Source organism: Hemitrygon akajei, chromosome 15 (genome assembly GCF_048418815.1).
Source record: "Hemitrygon akajei chromosome 15, sHemAka1.3, whole genome shotgun sequence".
NCBI lineage: Eukaryota > Metazoa > Chordata > Chondrichthyes > Myliobatiformes > Dasyatidae > Hemitrygon > Hemitrygon akajei.
In genome coordinates, this window is record NC_133138.1 from 75,805,314 (window position 1) to 75,826,691 (window position 21,378).

The following is a 21,378-nucleotide window of genomic DNA, read 5'->3' on the forward strand; positions in this document are numbered from 1 at the left end:
TCTGGGGTTCTGCTGGGTCCTAATGGCCACCGCACTGAGACAGGTTAGATAAGGTCTGGGGTTCTGCTGGGTCCTAAGGTCCACCGCATTGAGACAGGTTAGATAAGGTCTGGGGTTCTGCTGGGTCCTAAGGTCCACCACATTGAGACAGGTTGAATAAGGGACTTGAGCATCCGCGTTTTTTGGTATCCGTGACGGGTCCCGGAACCAATCCCTTGTGGATGAGGGCCAACTGTATAATACAAACATGTGAAAAAGGCACAGTAGTGACAACGTAAGTCCTCACATTATATATTTGTTTAATAAAAACAAATTTCCTTTCTATAAATGTGAACTATATGTGAATTTATGTGCCTAGTGAACTATTAAAAATAATATTTTATAAGTTCCCTTAACTGTATGTCTCAGCACCTGTAAAGCAGTGGACAGGATTGGGATGGGCGGGTGGTAAAATGCATGGTTAACTGCAAAGATGTTATATACTGGTAAGATTCACGCATTAACTGAAAATTTCTGAGAAGGTATTTGAGTATAAAAAGTATCAATGAATGCTAATATTTTAAGTATATTGTCCTTATGTAGTGCCGTGTGAACTGACTATAGAACTGACCTTTAATGCAGTGTGAGTACTGTACTATAAGTGATGAATATTACACAGATTCAGTAGATCATGCATTATTACAAGTATCATTCTGACTGAGCATTTTTTTTGGTCCCAGAATAAAACTGGAGAACCTGGATGTGTAGTCTACGTTGGTGACTTGGTACCAGGCCGATGTACGAATGCTGATTTAATTCATCTAGCTAAACTCTTTGGGAAGATCAGTAATATTTTGCTAATCAAAGGAAAGGGTGAGGTAAGCACAAGGTTTGACTAACCTGGAATTAAATCTATTGTATCATTGCATAAAAGCACAATGTCCATTTTTTCAGTCTACACACCTGAAACTAAGCTTTTGTTAACAGCGAAACGTAGTGCAGAAATGCAGTTTAGAAATTTAGATAGAATAGTAAGCTGGAAGTTTACCATCTGATATCTAGCTAACTGAAGATACACGAGTCAAAAAAATCAACTGTTGTAGATTTACATTGTAAATTATGCAACTTGTGTAACTTTGTTGATTTAAATCAAGCTTTACGACTGTGATTTGGACTATTAAGTGCTAATGAATTTTATTTCAAATAATTTCACTGTAACAAAGGCTATAACAGACTTGCTATAATGTCTGGAATACTCTCCTAAACTTAGAAAAGGGGAAACTCTACATCTATTGCATATGGTCACACTGTGGTATATTGCTGAATGTTACAGAGAGAAGCATGCACAATCATTCAGGGAAATAAGTTCATATCTACCCATAGCAGCTGGGGAATTAGATTTGCTTAATTTAATGTGGAATCGCAAGTGGTGGTGGCTGTGAAACAAGATTGCTGTAAAAACTGTTCTAGTTTACAGATGTCCTTTTGGGAAGGAAATCTGCTACTGTTACGCAGTCTGTCTGACTTTCACTTCCAGACCACCACAATATGCTGCATCTCTGAAGTGGTCAAGCAGGCCACTCAGTAAGGGATAACTCGGTATGTGCAGTAAACATTGGCCTTGTGGTGACATGATTTATAGAAATAAGACACAACAATGGCATTCTGCAGTACCCTCTATGTCTCCCTCTCACTCTTGCATAGTTAAGAGAAGGATTAATAAATTAGTGAAAGTTTATCTCAGATTTGTATTCAAACTCATTTAAAGGTTTGTTGAAGGACAAAGACCAGCACACATCTACAAGAAAAGATTACTTTTAGGTTTAGCAGCTGAAATAGTCGAATGCTGTGATTATACAAATCCTTTTCATTGCACACAGTTTGTCCACGTGTGCCTAGAAGAGAGCAGCTCCATCGTAATAACAGCATCCAGGATAAAGCAGCCTGGCCAACCTGTGCAATCTGCATCCACCAATCCCTCCTAACTGCATTGTGCACCAGCTACAGATAGCAAAGGAAAAGTGAATTCCACAGTACCTCCAATGTGTGTGAGAGCAGCAGGGTAATCAGCAGTAATTCTCCATACGCTATACTTCTTTCTGACTTGAAAACGTATAACTGTATCTTCTTTATCACAGAGACTAAATCCTGCAACTCTCCACTCAGTAACACTCCATCACAAGAACTGCATTAATTCAAGAAGGCAGCATATCACATTCTAAAGATAGGGAATAAATGTAGATTTGCTTGTGGTGTGCCCATCACATGAGTAAATAAAAAAGAGATAATTATGGCAAGACATTTTCCAGAATGGCTGTGAATCTAATAGAATAAATTGAGCAAAAAATTTTGCTTAAATAATTAAATTTTATTTGTCATATAAACGTTATATATAAATATTTCTAGCTTGAAACAAGTTGTGTCATCCTAAAGCTATCTGTTTTAGGAAAAAGATTAATCTTCATACTTGTATTACTTTGATCATATTAGCTTAATTGGTGCTACAATTTTTGGTAAGGGAGATGTGGCTTTGCTTAATGATGGCAACATCTTGACATCTTGATCAGGTGACTAAAGGGGAAAGTAATTCATTGACACTGTAATGTTACACATTGAAAACAATCATAAAAGAAGTGAGAGTAATGATAATCAAAATCATGTCCTATGACAATGACTCTTGAAATGAACCTGTCTAAGTATACTTCTCCATTGTCTTATTAAACCACTCATTTGGAGTATTTCACATTGTGATTTTTGCACTCTACGTAGTTTATTTTTCAGAAGAAATGTGATATGATCACTAAATGATATTGCACTTGCCTCCTTGGTCCTTGACAGCCATTTCTTTTCATGTCACCTGTTAGTTTTCAGTTGCAATGTGTCTGGAGGGCAACCTTGATCCATTTTGATAATGTCCTCTGAACTTCAAAGAAAACTGTCGATTTGGACTGTGTTTTTTTTAGTTTAGTTCTTGCTCCTTCATCAGATGGTAACATTCCAACAAAAGAAATAAACATCTTGTAATTTTGGAGGTGGCCTTTTCTGCCTTGAATCCACAAGTTTTAGAAATGGCTGTAGCCTCCAGTGTTGATTCAATTCAGAAGTAATAAGTTAGCATGATTTAGAATTTCCGTGCTGGTCATTCGGTTTAGAAGCTTGAAATAAATTGGCCTTGCAAATGTAACTTATTTCTTCCATCATCATTATTTTGGTGTCAATGCCACAGCTTGTAAGCCTACTGTCTAAAAGTAGGCAGTCATACAGCATGGTGTGATTTTCATCGCTTAAGTTACATTTGTTATTGCTGCTTGTATTTGGAGATGTAAAATGATAAAAAAAATCCAGACATTATCCTCGTATTAAACAATTTCCTGATATTTACCTGAGTGTATTGTGCATCTGCTTTAAGGGATTTGTGGAGATGTACAACAGTGCAGACGCTCAAGCCATGGTGAGGTGTTACAAAGCAAAACCACCTGTTATTCAAGGCAACATCATCAAAGTGGAATTGAGCCAGAAATATAAGAAGTTGCATTTGAAGGTATTTTAAACACAAACTGTACCATCGAGTCTGTGTTAATTAGACCATGAGACATGGGAGCAGAATTAGGCTATTTGGCCCATCAAGTCTGCTCCGCCATTCAATCATGTCTGATCCCTTTCTCCCCTCCTCAGCCCCACTCCCCAGCCTTCGCACAGTAACCTTTGATGCTGTGGCCAATCAAGAACCTATCAATCTCTGCCTTAAATAGACCCAATGACCTGGCCTCCAGAGCTGCCTGTGGTAAATAAGTTCCACAAGTTCACCACCCTCTGGCTAAAGAAATTTCTCCGTGTATCTGTCTTAAGTGGACACCCCTGTATCCTGAGGCTGTGCCCTCTTGTCCTAGATTCCCCCATCATGGAAAAAATCCTTTCTGCATCCATTCTGTCTAAGCCTTTCAACATTCATGAGATCCCACCCCCATCCTTCTCAATTCCTTTGAGTACGGGCCCAGAGCCATCAAATGTTCCTCATATGATAACCCTTTCATTACCGGAATCATCCTTGTGAACCTCCTCTGAACCCTCTCCAATGCCAGCGCATCTTTTCTTAGATGAGGAGCCCAAAACTGTTCACAATACTCAAGGCAAGACCTCACCAGTGCCTTATAAAGCCTCAGCATCACATCCCTGCTCTTATATACTAGACCTCTTGAAATGAATGCTAATATTGCATTTGCATTCCTCACCACAGACTCTAGCTGCAAGTTAACCTTTAGGTTGTTCTGCACGAGGACTCGCAAGCCTCTTTGCACCTTAGATTTTCTCCTTGTTTAGAAAATAGTCTGCACATTTAATTCTACTAACAAAGTGCATAACCATGTATTTTCCAACAATGTATTTCATTTGCCACTTTCTTGCCAATTCTCCAAATCTGCCTAAGTCCTTCTGCAGCCTTCCTGTTTCCTCAACACTACCTGCCCCTCCACCAATCTTCGTATCATCTGCAAACTTGGCAACAAAGCCATCTATTCCATCATCTAAATCATTGATATACAGCATAAAAAGAAGCGGTGCTAAACAACAACCTCTGTGGAACACCACCTGTCACTGGCAACTAACCAGAAAAGGATCCTTTTACTCCCACTCACTGCCTCCTAGCAATCGGCTAATACTCTAACCATGCTAGCAACTTTTCTGTAATACTTGAGGCTCTTAACTTGGTAAGCAGCGTCTGTGGCACCTTATCAAAGGCCTTCTGAAAGTCCAAATATACAATCCACTGAAACCCCTTTATCTGCCCTACTTGTAATCACCTCAAAGAATTAGAACAGATTCGTCAGGCAAGATTTTCCCTCAAGGAAACCATGCTGACTTTGTCTTATCTTGTCCTGTGTCACCAAGTACTCCATAATCTCATCTTTAATAATTGACTCCAACATCTTCCTAACCACTGAGGTCAGGCTAACTGGTTAGCCATGGTTGCACTATCTTACATTTGAGTATTACTTTATTTTTGGAATACATCTATCCTGCACCTTCCTCATTTTTCCCAGAAACTTACAGAGTTGCTGCTGTGCTGACATCCCTGTCAGCAGCTCCTTCCAATTTACTTTGGCCAACTCCTCTCTCATACCGCTGTAATTTCCCTTACTCCACTGAAATAATGCTACATCAGACTTTACTTTCTCCCTATCAAATTTTAAGTTGAACTCAATCATATTGTTATCACTGACTCCCAAGGGTTCTTTTACCTTAAGCTCCCTAATTGCCTCTGGCTCATTACATAACACCCAATCCAGTATAGCTGATCCCTTAGTAGGCTCAACGACAAACTGCTCTAAAAAGCCATCTTGTTGGCATTCAACAAATTCACTCTCTTGAGTACCATTGCCAACCTGATCTTCCCAATCTACCTATATGTTAAAATTTCCCATGATTATCATAACATTGCCCTTTTGACTCGCCTTTTCTATTTCACATTGTATTGTGTAGTCCATATGCCAGCTAATATTTAGAGGCCTATATATATATATATATATAACTGCATATAATCAACCCACAGAGATTTAACCTCCCCTGATCCTATGTCACATCCTTCTAATGTTTTGATGCCACTCTTTACCAACAGAGCCATTCCACTCCCTCTGCCTACCTTCCTATCCCTCCGATACAATGTGTAACCATGGACATTCAGCTCCCAACTACAACCATGCTCCAGCCACGTTTCAGTGATGGCCACAACATCATACCTGACAATCTGTAAAAGTGCAATAAGATCATCCATCGTATTTCTTATACTCTGTGCATTAAGAAGACACTGAGTACTATATTTGCTACCCTTCTTGATTCTGCATCCCTAATGTACTGATACTCACTCTGCTGGCTGCAATTTTGTCCTATCATCTGCATGCTATCTCTGCTTTTTTACCATCTGTCCTATCCTGAGTCCCTTCATTTCACTTCCCACCCCCCCACCAAATTAGTTTATAGCCTCCTCAACAGCTCTAACAAGCCTGCCTGCGAGAATATTGGTCCCCCTTGGGTTCAGGTGCAACCGGTCACTTTTGTACAGTCATACTTACCCAATGATCCAAGAACCTGAAGCCCTGCCCCCTGCACCAACTTGTCAGCCACGCATTATCTTTCAAATCATCCTTATTTTACCCTCACAGGTATCAATCCAGAAATTACTACCCGGGAGGTCCTGCTTCTCAGCTTTCCGCCTAGCTCTCTCAATTATCTCTTCAGGACCTCTTTGCTTTTCCTTCCTATGTCATTGATACTGTAGCATCCAATTTTGCCCCGTTCGCCTAGGGTGAACCACCGTTGCCCCGCCAGTAGTTCAATACTTCGGTGTAAATACGGTGTAATGCCGCCCCCCCGTACACGCTCGCAACACAAATATCAGACAATACACCAAAGGCGGGTAAATAATTGCAACTTTATAGATATCTCTTGGTGATGGGTTAGTAGAAACAGATAACCTGAAGGTGCCAAATAAATAAATTTTATCAGTTTGTGCACATAATATTTTAATACATTTGAGCTCACGCCTCCGGTTCCATCCACGACCTTCCGAGCCTTCGGTCACTGTCCGAACCACCAACGTTCAGTATCCGCCGCCCTGGAACCGCTGTCCTCTACTCACACGTCCATCCTCCTTGCTCGCCTCCCGAAAAAGACCGTGAACTCCCGCTCAGCTCACACATACAAGATAGCATAACAATTCTCCATTGGTTAGTTCCCCCCTTATCGGCAGTTATAACCCAAACATACCAGACACAGAAACTCATTACAGCATTAAGTAACATTACAGAGAAGCCATTTCATTATAACAATACAGAGAAGCCATTTTGTTAGCCTGAACAGTTAACACTACAGTTAATGTTACTGAGAGCCCTACAATACTAATATGTATCACGGCCTCTGGCTGCTCCCCCTCCCCCTCCAAAATGCTGTGGACGTGACCTGAGACATCCCTGACCCTGGCACATGGGAGGCAACATACCATGCTGGCGTCACGTTTATGTCCACAGAATCTCCTGTCTGTTCCTCTGACTATTGAGCCCCTTATCACTACCGCTCCCCTCTTCTCCCCTTTTCCCTTCTGCACCACAGACCCATGCTCAGTGCCAGTAACCTGGTCTCCATGGCATTCCCCTGGAAGGTCATCCCCTACAACAGTATCCAAAACGGTATACTTACTATTGAGGGGAATGGCCACGGGGTGCTCTGCTCAAACTGTTTATTCACTGTCCCATTCCGTCTGCTGACAGTCACCCAGCTACCCACCTGCTGCAAATTAGAGGTGACTACTTCCCTGTAACTCCAATCGTTGATCTCCTCACTCTCCCATAAAAACTGAAGGTCATCCTACTGCTGCTCCAGATCCCTAACGTGGTCTTCAAGGAGCCGCAGCCGGATGCACTTCATGCAGACGTAGTTCCCTGAGAGATTCTGGGTCTCCCAGGACTCCCACATTTGGCATGAAGAACATAAAACATCCACTTAAACCACACTAAGTATCCCTGACACAGGAAGAAAAAAAGGGAAATTTAGCAGAAACTTACCCAGACAACTTACCCAGAGCTAATGCCTCTTCCGAGCCGAAGCTTCCTTTGAGCCAAAGCCTGATAGGCCTACTCTCCCCCTCTGGCCAACTCCCAACAAAGGCCGCTCTGCTTGTCCCTTCTGTACTTTTATTTACTCTCCTCTCTGCATTGCTCCTGCCATTGAGCATCCGCAAAGCTCTCCTTTTAAACTGCCGACCTGCGAGAAGCCTCCTCTCTGTGCTGCCCCCGCTGCTGACTGGGATGCCAGAATGACACTCTTAGTGTCACAGGCAACAGGGACTGTTGTGAAATACCCAGAATAGCCCTTTATACCCAAAATCAATGTTATGTAATTGTTAAAAGCAAGAGAATGCAATGCTCACTTCTGATGTTCTGCATGTCTTGTAATTGATATTCTCACTACGAGCGTGTGAAAGTCTGGGGTGAGGTTAATATGTTACAAAATCAATCCACTGTTATGCATTGGGCATTCGCAATTGATATTGCCAGTGATGCCTGCTTCAAAGGAGAGGCCAGCCAAAATAAAGACAAAGGTAACTTGAAAAAACTACTTTGCAACCAGGAGAAGCAGAGTGCACCTCCACGCATAACAAAGAAACTGCCAGTTTTCCTCCTCTAATTGCCGTCGTTCTTGGAATTTAATTCCTAATCCCAGGAATTAACTTGTTGAAATTCTGTCTGCAAATTTATGTAATTGGTTGGTTGACATTTCCATTTTTTAGTAATGGGGAGAGAGAGACTTTTTTTTTATCAAAGGCATAATGAATCATTGCCTTTTTCAGCTTTAACACATTATTGACAGAACAATGGAATTTTAGCTGTCTGGTGGTGTAATTATATACACACCCGACTTTGAGACGAGTGGTCCCAGGTTTGAATCTGGACAGCTCCCTGCACACTTTCCATTAGTGCTGGGTTGAACATTGAGCTAGCTAATTGGCCTTGTGAAAAAAACAGACAAAAATGCTAAAGAAACGGCAAGTTGCAGCCCAATGCACCACAGTGCACAAAAAGGAACAACAGTGGAATTTTGGCACTCACCTTGTCGCAGACACTTGAACATTACTACAATACTACAATCCAATGTTTTTGTCGACAAAAAAATTAACAAGATAGGGAATACTCTTAAATGAAGATTTGATGTTCTGTTGAAACAACCATTATTATGTTTCGAAGTATGAGAAATCAAATGGAAAGAAGGCGCATCACAGTGAATGATTGATGATAATTTTTATATTCATTTTCTATTGCAGTTTCCTGGGACAAAACCAACTGGTGGTTTTGTGTCTTCCTTTGGAGCATTTCAGCGAAAGCAGTTTGGTGCCCCTCAAGGTAAACCTGGGCCTGAAGAAGACATCTTAGCACCAACAAGCACACCAACTTTAGCTGAGCTCAGAGCTAAATATTCAGCACAACTTCTGAGGTGGGCCAATGTACCAATTGAGGGTAACATGCCGACTAAAGATAAGAGGTGGAATCCACAGACTTTTGAAGGAAAAGAACTGGACTGTTTCAGATTCTTACCATATGCTTTCAAAATTCCAATGTTAGAAACTCATGAACAATACCTACAGAGTTTTACTGGGACTCCTGATCTGTTTGAGCTAGACACACCAAAGATAGATGAAGCATTTCTTCAACTCCTGATGGGTAAGAAAGTTGTAAATTCACGTGAGGATCTGGAGATGCTGCTCGGTGAACCAGAGAGAGTGTTATGCAAGGCACAGTCAAAAGTAGCAGAAATTGTAGGCCCACTTATGCTTGCCATACAGAAACATGAATTGGATGATTTGTCTGGAGAATTAGATACTCTAACTTCTGAACAATTAATAGAGAGACTACAGTCAACAATAATTTCGTGTCATCAGTCGATAGTATGGGCTGGACAGACTCACTGCTGGCTGACTGGCCTTCGGACCGAGAATTTGTTGCAGTTATTCAAATTTGGCAAGAATTCTATAAAACCACAGAACTATCCAAATATGACATCATCTGACCTCCTGGGTGCTGAACTTGTGGAACAAATACAAAAGAAAGCTGAGGTTTTGAAGCGTGTGACTACCCTACCACCAGCAATGAAAATACCACCCATCAACGTATACAAGAAGAAAAAAGTTTTCCAGAAACAGCAGAGGTGGCAACAACCCTATTATCATAATTCAAAGTCATTCAGAGGCCGTGGTAAGTCAATTTTGTTTATAGAAGATCAAAAAGGAGCAAATTAACTAGTGGGGAATAAAAGCATTTTCAGACTGCAAATCAATGCGGATTCATACAGTAATCTGATCAGTCAGCCTGCATATCTATTGGAGTTGATAGATATGTAGACTTGCTCCAGTGGCAGTATCCTAATTTCTAATTGTTGCAAGTTTTGTAGCTCAGTCCCATAGGGTTCAATCTTCTCCCTGACCTTGCCCAAGAATGCACTAAATCTTTTCAGAGTTCCAATTTCCAAAGCAGGAAATCGATCCAGTGCTGTCATTTGTAATTGCACACATGGTGAGAATATAACAGATTAAACAATTTTTGCTCAAGGAGCTTTTTATTTGGAGGTTGAAAGTGTCTTATATACTTGATAGTAGAAACACTATAGGTGAGATGCATCAGCCATCGGTTTTAATAATGAAAGCAGATTATTTAATGCATCAGCTGAAAATTCAGCTCCTCTAACAGTGTAGTTTACATGTTATAGGATAATTTAAGACAAGTATTTTGGTTAAGTGATTTTTAACTGTTGAACTGCAAAGAAAAATACAAGATCATAGTTAAATCATTAAAGATTATTGAAAAATATGTATAAATATGCAGTATATTTACATTTAAAAAGTATTATATTTTTATATAAAGTTAGGTGTAAATATTACCATCTTGGAGTTGTGGAAGTATAGATTTTTAGTTAATATAATTTATTACAATTTAGTCATTTTTGAACACATGGTTAAAATTAACCCTTAGCTGTAATAGAAATGCAGGCTGGCATATCAGATTACTGCATGAACAGCACCTCTTTGCCGCCAGCACTGCATTTTCAATCACCTCATTCTAGCCTGTCTTGGCCTTGTATTGCTGTAGATGGAAGGAGCAGCATCTAAGGACTCCCCATCAGATGATTTTAAAGGATTATTAATAACTTGCAAATTCTTTCTTGGTTACTTTATACTGGTTGCAAGTCCAGAGTGAATGGCGTTGAAACTGCTGACTGTAAGGCTTTACACTGACAAGTTCTTCCCAGATACTCAGTAAGTTCCTTTAGGAATCAAGCATATTCACTGCAAGGCAAACTCTTAGTAGAAGAGAGAGTAGAAATGTAAAAATGTAAAGAAATAGCAAGACCCTTAATAGTGTCGATGAGCAGAGGGACCTTGGGGTCCAGGTTTATATCTCCTCGTAAGTGGTTACACAGGTTGTTAGAGTGGTAAAGAAGGGTTATGGCATGCTTGTCTTTATTAGACATGGAAATAAGTTCAAGATTTGGGAGGTCATGCAGCAGCTTTATAAAACTCTAGTTAGACCGCATCTGGAGTATTGCATTCAGGTCTGGTGGTGCCATATTTAGATGTTTTGGAAAGGCTGCAGAACAGGTTTACCAGGGTGCTGCCTGGGTTAGAGAGCTTGTGCAAAAAGTAGAGCTTGCATAAACTAGGGGTGTTTGTTTTGTCTAAAGTGATGGAAGCTGATTAGAGAGGTACAGATAGAATAGACAACCAGTATCTTTTTTCCATGGTTGAAATGTCTAATATCAAAGGGGCATACGTTTAAATGAGGAGGAGGTAAGTTCAGGGGAGGTGTTGAGGGCAAGTTGTGTACGCAGACCGGAGAGTGCCTGTGATGGCAGTAGAAGTAGACACGATAGAGGAATTCAAAATGCTTGTAGACAATCACATGAATGTGCATGACCATAAGACTATAACACATAGGAGCTAAATTAGACCATTCCGTTTATCAAGTCTGCTTTTTCATTGGATTATGGCTGATTTATTTTCTCTCTCAACTCCATTCCTCTGCCTTTTCCCCGTAACCATTAATCAAGAACCTATCAGAATGCGCTTTAAATATATCTAAGGACCTGGCCTCCAAAACCGTCTGTAGCAATTAATTCCACGGATTCACCACCCTCTGGCTAGCAAAATTCCTCTTCTTCTCTGTTTTAAAGAGACATACTTCTTTTCTGAAGCTGTGTCCTCTGGTCCTACTCTCCCACTATTGGAAACATCCTTTCCATGTCCATCTACCCAGGCTTTTCAATATTCAATAGGTTTCATTGAGATTCCCTTCTTCCGTGAGCACAAGCTCAGAGTCATCAAATGCTCCTTATATGCTAATTATTTCATTCCCAGGATCTTTCTTGTAAACCTCCTTTGGACCTTCTAATGCCAGCATAGATATGAGTTTTGGTCCTTAGATATGAGGACCAAAACTGCTTACAATACTCCAAATGTTGTCAGACCAATGTCATATCAAGCCTCAGCAGTACATTCTTGCTTTTATATTCTGGTCCTCCTGAAGTGAATGCTAACTTTGCATTTGCCTTCCTTACTACTAACTCAACCTGCAAGTTAACCTTTAGGGAATCCTACACTAGGACTCCCAAGTCTCTCTGCACCTCCAGTTTCCCCAGTTTGAATTCACTCCCGTTTAGAAGTTTGTCTATGTCTTTGTATCTACTACCAAAAAGCATGACCATATAGTTCCCTGCACTGTATTCCATCTACCTCTTCTTTTCACATTCTCCTAACCTGCCCAAATCCTCTTGCAGCCTCCCTGTTTGCTCAACACTTCCTGCCCCTCTACCTATTTTTGTTTCAAATACAAACTTGGCCACAAAGCCATAAATTCCATCATTCAGATCATTAACATATAACGTGCAAAGCAGTATACCGAACGCCATCCCCTGAATAACATGATTAGTCACCAGCAGCCGACTAGAAAAGGCCCTGTTTATTCCCATTCTTTGCCACTGCCTGTCAGCCAAACTTCTAAACACGTTAGCATCTTTTTTGTAATACCATGGGCTTTTGTTTAATAACCTCGTGCTGGATCTTGTCAAAGGTCTTCTGAGTATCCAAATAACCAACATCTACTGACCCTCCTTTATCATGTCTGTTACTTTCTCAAAAAAATTACAACAGATTTGTCGGGTAAAATTTCCCCTTTAGAAAACCATGCTGATTTTGGCCTATTTTATCATGTATCTCCAAGTAGCCCGAAACCTTATCCTTAATACTGGATTCCAACATCTTACCAACCACTGAAGTCAGGCAAACTGGCCTGTGTCTTTTGCCTCCCTCCCTCCCTTGATAAAGAATGGAGTGATATTTGTGATTTTTTGAGCCTCCTGAACCATTCCAGAATCTAGTAATTCTAGAAAGATATAAAAAACTAATGCCTTCAGAAGCTCTTCAGCTACTTCTTTCAGAACCCTAAGGTGTAGCTCATCGGTCGAGGTGACTTCAGACCTTTCAGCTTCCCAAGAACCTTCTTAGTAATAGCCACTACACTCCTTGAGTTTCCCACTAACTTTTGATATATTTTATGCCCCCTCTTTTCAAAGTTCAATAAGTTTAAAGTAAAATTTATTGTCAGAATACATACAACCCTGAGATTCTTTTCCTGCGGGCATATTTATCAAGTCTATAGAACAGTAACTTTAAACAATGGATAACAAACTGTGCAAATGCAGATATAAGTGAATAGCAATAAATAATGAGCATGAAATAACAAGATAGGGGTCCTTAAATGAGTGTAGTTATCCCCTTTTGTTCAAAAGCCTAATGGTTGAGGGGTAGTAATTGTTCTTGAACCTGGTGGTGCGAGTCTTGAGGCTCTTGTACTTTCTACCTGATGGCAGCAGTGAGAAAAGAGCATGGCCTGGGTGGTGAGGATCTCTGATGATGGGTGCTGCTTTTCCACGGCAGTGTTTCATGTAGACGTGCCCAATGGTTGGGATGGTTTTACTCATGATTTACCTTTTGTAGGATTTTCAACTCCAAAGACAGACAGACAGATATAAAACCATAAATAAATAATAAGTTAATCATGCCAAGTGGAAATAAGTCCAGGACCACCCTATTGGCACAGAGTGTCTGACACTCCGAGGGAGGAGTTGTAAAGTTTGATGGCCACAGGTAGGAATGACTTCCTATGACGCTCAGTGTTACATCTCAGTGGAATGAGTCTCTGGCTGAATGTACACCTGTGCCTAACCAATACATTATGGAGTAGATGGGAGACATTGTCCAAGATGGCATGCAACTTGGACAGCATCCTCTTTTCAGACACCACCGTCAGAGAGTCCAGTTCCACCCCCACAACATCACTGGCCTTACGAATAAGTTTGTTGATTCTGTTGGTGTCTGCTACTCTCAGCCTGCTGCCCCAGCACACAACAGCAAACATGATAGCACTGGCCACCACAGCCTCGTAGAACATCCTCAGCATCGTCCGGCAGATGTTAAAGGACCTCAGTCTCCTCAGGAAATAAGACGGCTCTGACCCTTCTTGTAGACAACCTCAGTGTTCTTTGAGCAGTCCAGTTTATTGTCAATCCATATCCCCAGGTATTGGTAATCCTCCACCATGTCCACACTGACCCCTTGGATGGAAACAGGGGTCACCGTGTGCCTTAGTCCTCCTCAGGTCCACCACCAGCTCCTTAATCTTTTTCACATTAAGCTGCAGATGATTCTGCTCGCACCACGTGACAAAGTTTCCCACCGTAGCCCTGTACTCAGCCTCATCTCCCTTGCTGATGCATCCAACTATGGCAGAGTCATCAGAAAACTTCTGAAAATGGCAAGACTCTGTGCAGTAGTTGAAGTCTGAGGTGTAGATGGTGAAGAGAAAGGGAGACAGGACAGTCCCCTGTGGAGCCCAGTGCTGCTGACCACTCTGTCTGACTCACAGTGTTGCAAGCGCACGTACTGTGGTCTGCCAGTCAGGTAATCAATAATCCATGACACCAGGGAAGCATCCACCTACATCACTGTCAGCTTCTCACCCAGCAGAGCAGGGCGGATGGTGTTGAACGCACTGGAGAAGTCAAAAAACGTGACCCTCACAGTGCTCGCTAGCTTGTCCAGGTGGGCGTAGACACGGTTCAGCAGGTAGACAATGGCATCCTCAACTCCTAGTCGGGGCTGATAGGCGAACTGGAGGGGGTCTAAGTGTGGCCTAACCATTGGCTTGAGCTGCTCTAGAACAAGTCTCTCCAGGGTCTTCATGATGTGGGAGGTCAATGCCACCAAAGGCATTGGTGTTCCCATACCAGGCTGTAATGCATCCGGTCAGCACACTTTCCACCACACATTATACATTTCCCAAGGTTTTTTATGACATGCTGAAGTTCCGCGGTCTCTTGAAGTAGAGGTGCTGTCATGCTTTCTTTGTGATTATAATTATATGATGGGTCCAGGACAGGTCCTCTAAGGTGGTGGCACCCAGGAATTTAAAGTTACTGACCCTCTTCACCTCTAATCCTCCGATGACTACTGGCTCATGGACCTCTGGTTTCCTTCTCCTGAAGTCTACTATCAGTTCCTTGGTCTTATTGACGTTCAGTGAGAAGTTCTTGTTGTTATACCACTCAGCCAAATTGTCAGTCTCACTCCTGTATGCCGATTCATCACCATCTTTGATACAGCCCACTACAGTGGTTTAATTAGCAAACTTGTATATGGTATTGGAGCTGCACACAGCTGCACAGTCATAGGTCTAAAGCAAGTAGAGCAGGGGGCTGTGTACACATCCCTGCAGTGCTCCTGTGCTGATGGAGATTGTGGAGGAGACGTTTTTGCCAATTCAAACTGACTGGGGTCTATAAGTGAAGAAATCTAGGATCCAGTTGCACAAGAGGGTCTTGAGGCCCAGGTCTTGGAGTTTGCTGGTGAGTTTAGAGGGGATGATAGTGTTAAATGCCAAGTTGTAATTGATAAAGAGCATCCTGATGTATGCATCTTTGTTGTCCAGATGTTCCAGGGTTGTTCCAGATGCCAATGAGATGGCATCTGCTGTAGATCAGTTGCTTCATTGGGTGAATTGGAGCAGATCCAAGTCACCATTCAGACAGGAGCTGATATGCTTCAACACCAGCCGCAGAAAACACTTCATCACTGTGGATGTAAGTGCCACTGGGTGATAGTCATTTAGACAGGTAACCACACTCTTCTTGGATACCAGTATGATTGGAGCCTGCTTTAAGCAGGTGGATACTGCACACTGCTGGAGCGAGAGCGTGAAGATATCCATGAAAACACCAGCCAGTTGGTCAGCACAGGTCATCAGCACTCGGCTAGTTACTCTGTCCGGACCAGGTGCTTTCCTTGGATTCACTCAGTTGAAGACAGCTGTCATGTTATCTTCACATACCAAGACCAAGGTATCATCGGGAGAGGGTGCGCAATGGTTCCTCCCTGTTCTGGCATTCATGCATAGAAGGTATTGAGCTCTTTCCAAGCGAGGCTCTGCTGTCTCTAATGTCACAAGATTTAACTTTGTAGGAGGTTATGGCATTCAAACCCTACCACAGCTGTCAAGCATCCCTTCTTGATTCCAGTCTAGTCCGGAATCTTCATTACGCCTGAGAGATGCCTCAGGCCTACTGTTGCCTCGTCTTTCCTTTAGAATCTTCTACTTTGATATGAATTAATCCTTCATCTTCCGAATTACTCTCAGAAACTCCAGCCATTGCTGATGTACTGTCCTCCCTCCTTCCAATCAACTTCAGCCAGTTCCTCTCTCATGCTTCTTTAGTTACATTTACTCAACTATGATATCGATACATCTGATTTTAGCTTCTCCCCCTCAACTCCAGGGTTTTTTTCTACCACATTATGATCACTGCCTCCTAAAGATTCCTTTATCTTAGCTCACTAATAAAATCTGGTTCTTGGCCACAAACTCTTCTAAGAACCCATTATATGGGCATTTTTTACAAATTTCTTCTGCTGAGATCAAATACCAATGTGATTTTCCCAATCTCCCTGCATATTTAAATCCCCTCCACGACCATTGTAACATTGCCCTTTTTACATACCTTTTCTATCTCCATTTCCATGAAATGGAAGGATATGGACATTATGTAGGTAGAAGGGGTTATTTATTTATTTAGTTATATAACACAGAGTAGGCTCATCAATCCAAACTACCCCAGCAACCCCACAACCCCTATTAACCCTGACCTAATCACGGGACAATTTTACAATGACCAATTAACCTTCTTGGTACATCTTTGGACTGTGAGGGAAAACTCACATTGAATGGTGTTACAAGGATTACTCCTTAGTGATAATGATCAGTTAGTCACAAAGAATCTATATTTACTGACAAGTACCTTTATTGGCTCAGTTCACAAGCATGTGAATTTACACAACCAAGTACCTGTGTGCACAACTACTAAGTTTCCCTGATCTCCCATGAACAGTCAAAGAATAGAAAAAGTACCTGGGAAAGGAGTCTACACAGGCCAGTGTTCCTCGTGCTCCCGATGTAATCTCCATGTGTCCAATATGAAGGTCCTCCACATCTGTAATGGTTGATTTCCGGAGAGCTGTCACTCCCTTGCATGTGAAGCTCCTTACTTTTAAACACTTCTTATCAGTTTAAATCTGGCATTTCCATCTTATTAGTTGTGGTCCAGGGCTACAACCAGTATTGTTCTATGGCCTTTGCCCTCAGCCTCGTGCCTTTTGTTCTTTTAAACTCTGACTGGGTTAAACCAAACAAACCAGGTGACTCAGACACTTAGTCTACTCCTGCAAGCCTGCCACCGTACATAATAAATAGCTACTTGTCTCAGAATGTTCTCAGGTTTAGCAAGTCACATTCCATTGCTTTGACTAAATTATTCAAAAGCAAGAAATCAGTTCAAACAATTCACAAAATGGGGGCTGCAAGGACAGTCTCACAAAATGGCTGCCTCCATTCCTGTTCACTGATTGTCATTCTTCCTGGCCAACAACAGCGAGGATGCACAGAGACAACTTAAAAAACGGTATCCAAATTGAATTCCAGAACGCCCTGAGCTGTAATAGTGTTGCGCTAATCCCTATGCTACAGTGACACCCTTTAGTGGGCATTTAATTATTCATTTCATTAGTTCGGTACTAATATTGCGGACCAAAGATCTTGTTGCTATGCTGTACTCTTCCATGTTCTAGAAGAGGAAGGAATTGGCAGAAAAGCCTTGGATATTGTTCTTACATATTCAGGGTGTTCAAGTAACAACCGTTCTATCTGAAGCACTGTAGTGAGGTAATTCCAGGTTATCTAAGTTGTCAAACCGCTTGAGGTCTTTGTCACAGACTTTGAAATATAGTCAGAAACTGTTTTAATCATGTAATTAATAATAATTAAAATTATATTTTTTATTAAATTAAAGAAGTAAAAAAACAAAAGGAACTTCAATTTATGAGGTTGCTATGCTAATCAGGGAGAATAATTTAATCTAGTACCTTGTCTGCCCTCCTGTCAATTCTCCATATCCCATAATTCTCCTGTTACTAGCAACCTATTGATCTCAGCCTTGACTACATGTACTAGCTCAGCACCCACAATCTAGGGTAGTGAATTTACAAAGATTTACAAACTCACTGAACAAAGACATTTCTCCACGTTTCTGTCCTAAGCACCCGGTGGCTTTAGACCCTCTCCCCCCCAATCTAAACTTTCCTGATGGCGAACGTACAGTATCTGGAAAATAAAATTGTAGATCTCAGAGCAAGAATGCAGTGCCAGATGGACATCGTGGACTGCTGCATGCTTTACTTCACAGAAACGTGGCTAACCTCCACCATTTCAAACACAGCGCTGCTGCCCAATGGCTTCAGCATTCCCCACAAAGACAGGACAGCTCAGTCTTTCAAAGGTAGAGGAGGTGAAATATGCTTTCTGATTAACCCATTGTGGTTCAGAGACATGGAGATTCTGTCTCAGTCCTGCTCACATGAACTGGAATGTCTAGTGGTCAAATGTCACCCATGTTATCTACCAAGGGAGTTTTCTGCCATCATCCTACCAGCAGTGTACATTTTACCTCAGGCCAACGTCAGGTAGACACTGGAAGAAATGAGTACTGTAATCAGCAGTCACAAAACAGCGCACCCTGTGCCTTTCCTATCAAAGTGGGGGATTTCAACAAGGTCAGCTTGAAGAAGCCTCTGAAAAACTACCACCAACATATCACCTGTGGAACGAGAGGAGCCAACACACTTCACCACTGTTATACCACCATCAAAAACACTTACCGTACCATCTGACACTTTGAAAAATCCAATCAACTGGCTGTACTTCTACTCCCAGCGTATAGGCAGAGATTAAAGACGCAGCACCAGTGTTGAGGACTGAGAAGGTTTAGTCAAGGGAGGCAGAGAAGTGCTTACAGGATTGCTTTGAATCGGTGGAGTGGACATTGTTCAGGGACTCATCTTGAAACTAAATGAATATGCTTCATTGTCACTGACTTCATCAGGACCTTTGAGGATGAATGTGTGTCTTTGGGAACATACCGAACATAGCCAAACCAAAAGATGAACCAGGAGGTTTGTAGTCTGCTGGGGGATAGCTGTTCTAAGAGTGTAAAAACAATCCCGATTGAAGTTGGAGGTGGAATCTGATGCATGTCAGCTTTGGCAGGGTTTGCAGCCCGTTAGTTCCTACAAAACGAAACCTAATATCATGAATTGCTCTGATGTTTCACTCCCAGATGAGCTCAATGCACGCTTTGAAAGGGAGAATAAAACTACACCTGTGTGAATCTCTGTAGCATCTGGTGACCCTGTGATCTCAGTCTCAGAGGCCGACGTCAGAACATCTTTCAAGAGCGTGAACCCTTGCAGGGTGTCAGGCCCTGATGGTGTACCTGGTAAAGCACTGAAAACCTGTGCCAACCAATTGGCAGGATTTTCAAAGACATCTTTATCTCTCACTGCTGCAGTGGAAGGTTCCCACCCACCTCAAAAGAGCAACAATCGTACCAGTGCCCAGAAGAGTACGATGAGCTGACTCAATGACTTTTGTCCGGTTGCACTCACACTTACTGTGATGAAGTGCTTTGAGAGGTTGCTCTTGGCCTGAATCAACTCCTGTCTAAGCAAAGACATGGACCTGTTCCAATTTGCTTCTTGCCATAATAGGTCTACAGTGGATGTATTGTCACAGGTTCTCCATTCAGCCTTGGATCACCTTGACAATGGCAATACCGACATCCCGCTGCTGTTGCTGTTTGTTGATTACAGCTCAGTGTTCAACACCATCGTACCCTCAGCCCTAATCAACAAGCTCCAAAACCCAGGCCTGTGTACCTCCCTCTGCAATTTGATTCCTGAATTTCCAGTCTGTGCAGATCGGAAATAACATCTCCTCCTCACTGACAATAACGGATGCATGCTTAGCCCGTTGCTCAGCTCTGTCAGCTGTGCGGCTAGGCACAGCTCAAGCACCATCTATAAATTTGCCGATGACACACTGTTGCTGGCAGAATTTCCGATGTTGATGAGGAAATATACAGGAGTGAGATAGATCAGCTGGATTGAGTGGTGTTGCAATAACAACAGCCTTGCACTCAATGTCAGTAAGACCAAGGAATTGATTGTGGATTTCAGGAAGGGGAAGTTGAGGAAATACACTCATCCTTATCTGGGGAATCAGCAGTGGAAAGAGTGAGTAGTTTCCAGTTCCTGGGTGTCAACATCTTTGAATATTTATCCTCAGCCCAACATATTGACGCAATGACAAAGGTGGCACAACAACAGCTATATTTCATTCAGAATTTGAGGAGGCTTGGTATGCTACCAAACACTCCTGCAAATTTCTACAGATGTATCATGGAGGGCATTCTAACCTGTATGGAAGGGCCACCGCAGAATGTTGCAAACTCAGCTAGCACCATCATGGGCACAGCCTCCTCAGCAATGAGGCAACTTCAGAAGATGATGCCTCAAAAAGGTGGCATCCATCATTAAGGACCCCATCATCCTGGACACGCCCTGTTCCCATGGCTTCCTTCAAGGAGAAGGCACAGGAGTCTGAAGACACATACAACATTTCAGAAATAGCTTTTCCTCTGCCATCAGAATTCTAAATAGACAATGAACTTAAGAATGCTACCTCAACAAATTTTTGCTTTCTTTTTGCATTACTTATTTATTTTATATATATATATATATTTACTGTATTTTATAGGTTTTTTTACTGTTGTGAAACAACATATAGCAGAGATATTAAACCTGATTGTGATTCAACCAACATTGCCAATGGCTCCTCCGTCTTTTCCCTCGCTTCCCATATTAACCATGGGGGGATATTCTGCCCAGTCCTGAGGACTTATCTATCCTAATGTTGTTCAAGAGTTGCAATATTGCTTCTTTCTTAATCTCGACAAGTTCCAGCACATCAGCCTCTTCTATGCTAACCTCATATTTGTCAAGGTTTCTCTCACTGGTGAATTCTGAAGGATAGTATTCATTATGGACCTCCTCCTACTCCAGGCACCTTTTCCCTTTTTTATCCCCCATTGGTTGTACCCTCACTTTAGTCATCATCCTCTTCTTTACATATGTATAGAACACTTTAGCATTTTCTCTGATGATAATTAGTTCTCCCCCAGTTAAATACTATGCCATCTGTTCCTATCCTCGTCCTAGTCTACGCCAAGAGTCTGGGAGTTGTAGTCACTTTCTCTGAAATATTCGTCCACCGAGAGATCTGTCACCTGACCAGGTTTATTGTCTAGTATTCGATGTAGTATATCTTTCTTCTAGTTAGCTTGCCCACATATTGTGGACACATATAACAATTTCTGCCCTATCAAAACCTCTTGTACTATTATGGTGCAAATTGACATTAA

The 21,378-nt window shown here is 41.8% G+C and overlaps 1 protein-coding gene across 1 annotated transcript in view; it reads left to right on the plus strand.

The window, feature by feature from the left end:
- The window catches only part of LOC140739474 (uncharacterized), a 40,687-nt gene that overhangs the window by 17,325 nt on the left and 1,984 nt on the right, over positions 1–21,378 (plus strand). The window contains exons 3-5 of the mRNA XM_073067810.1: positions 720–857; positions 3,389–3,520; positions 8,792–9,719. Coding sequence (XP_072923911.1) covers positions 720–857; positions 3,389–3,520; positions 8,792–9,719 — 1,198 coding nt within the window. The remainder of the gene's footprint in view (positions 1–719; positions 858–3,388; positions 3,521–8,791; positions 9,720–21,378) is intronic.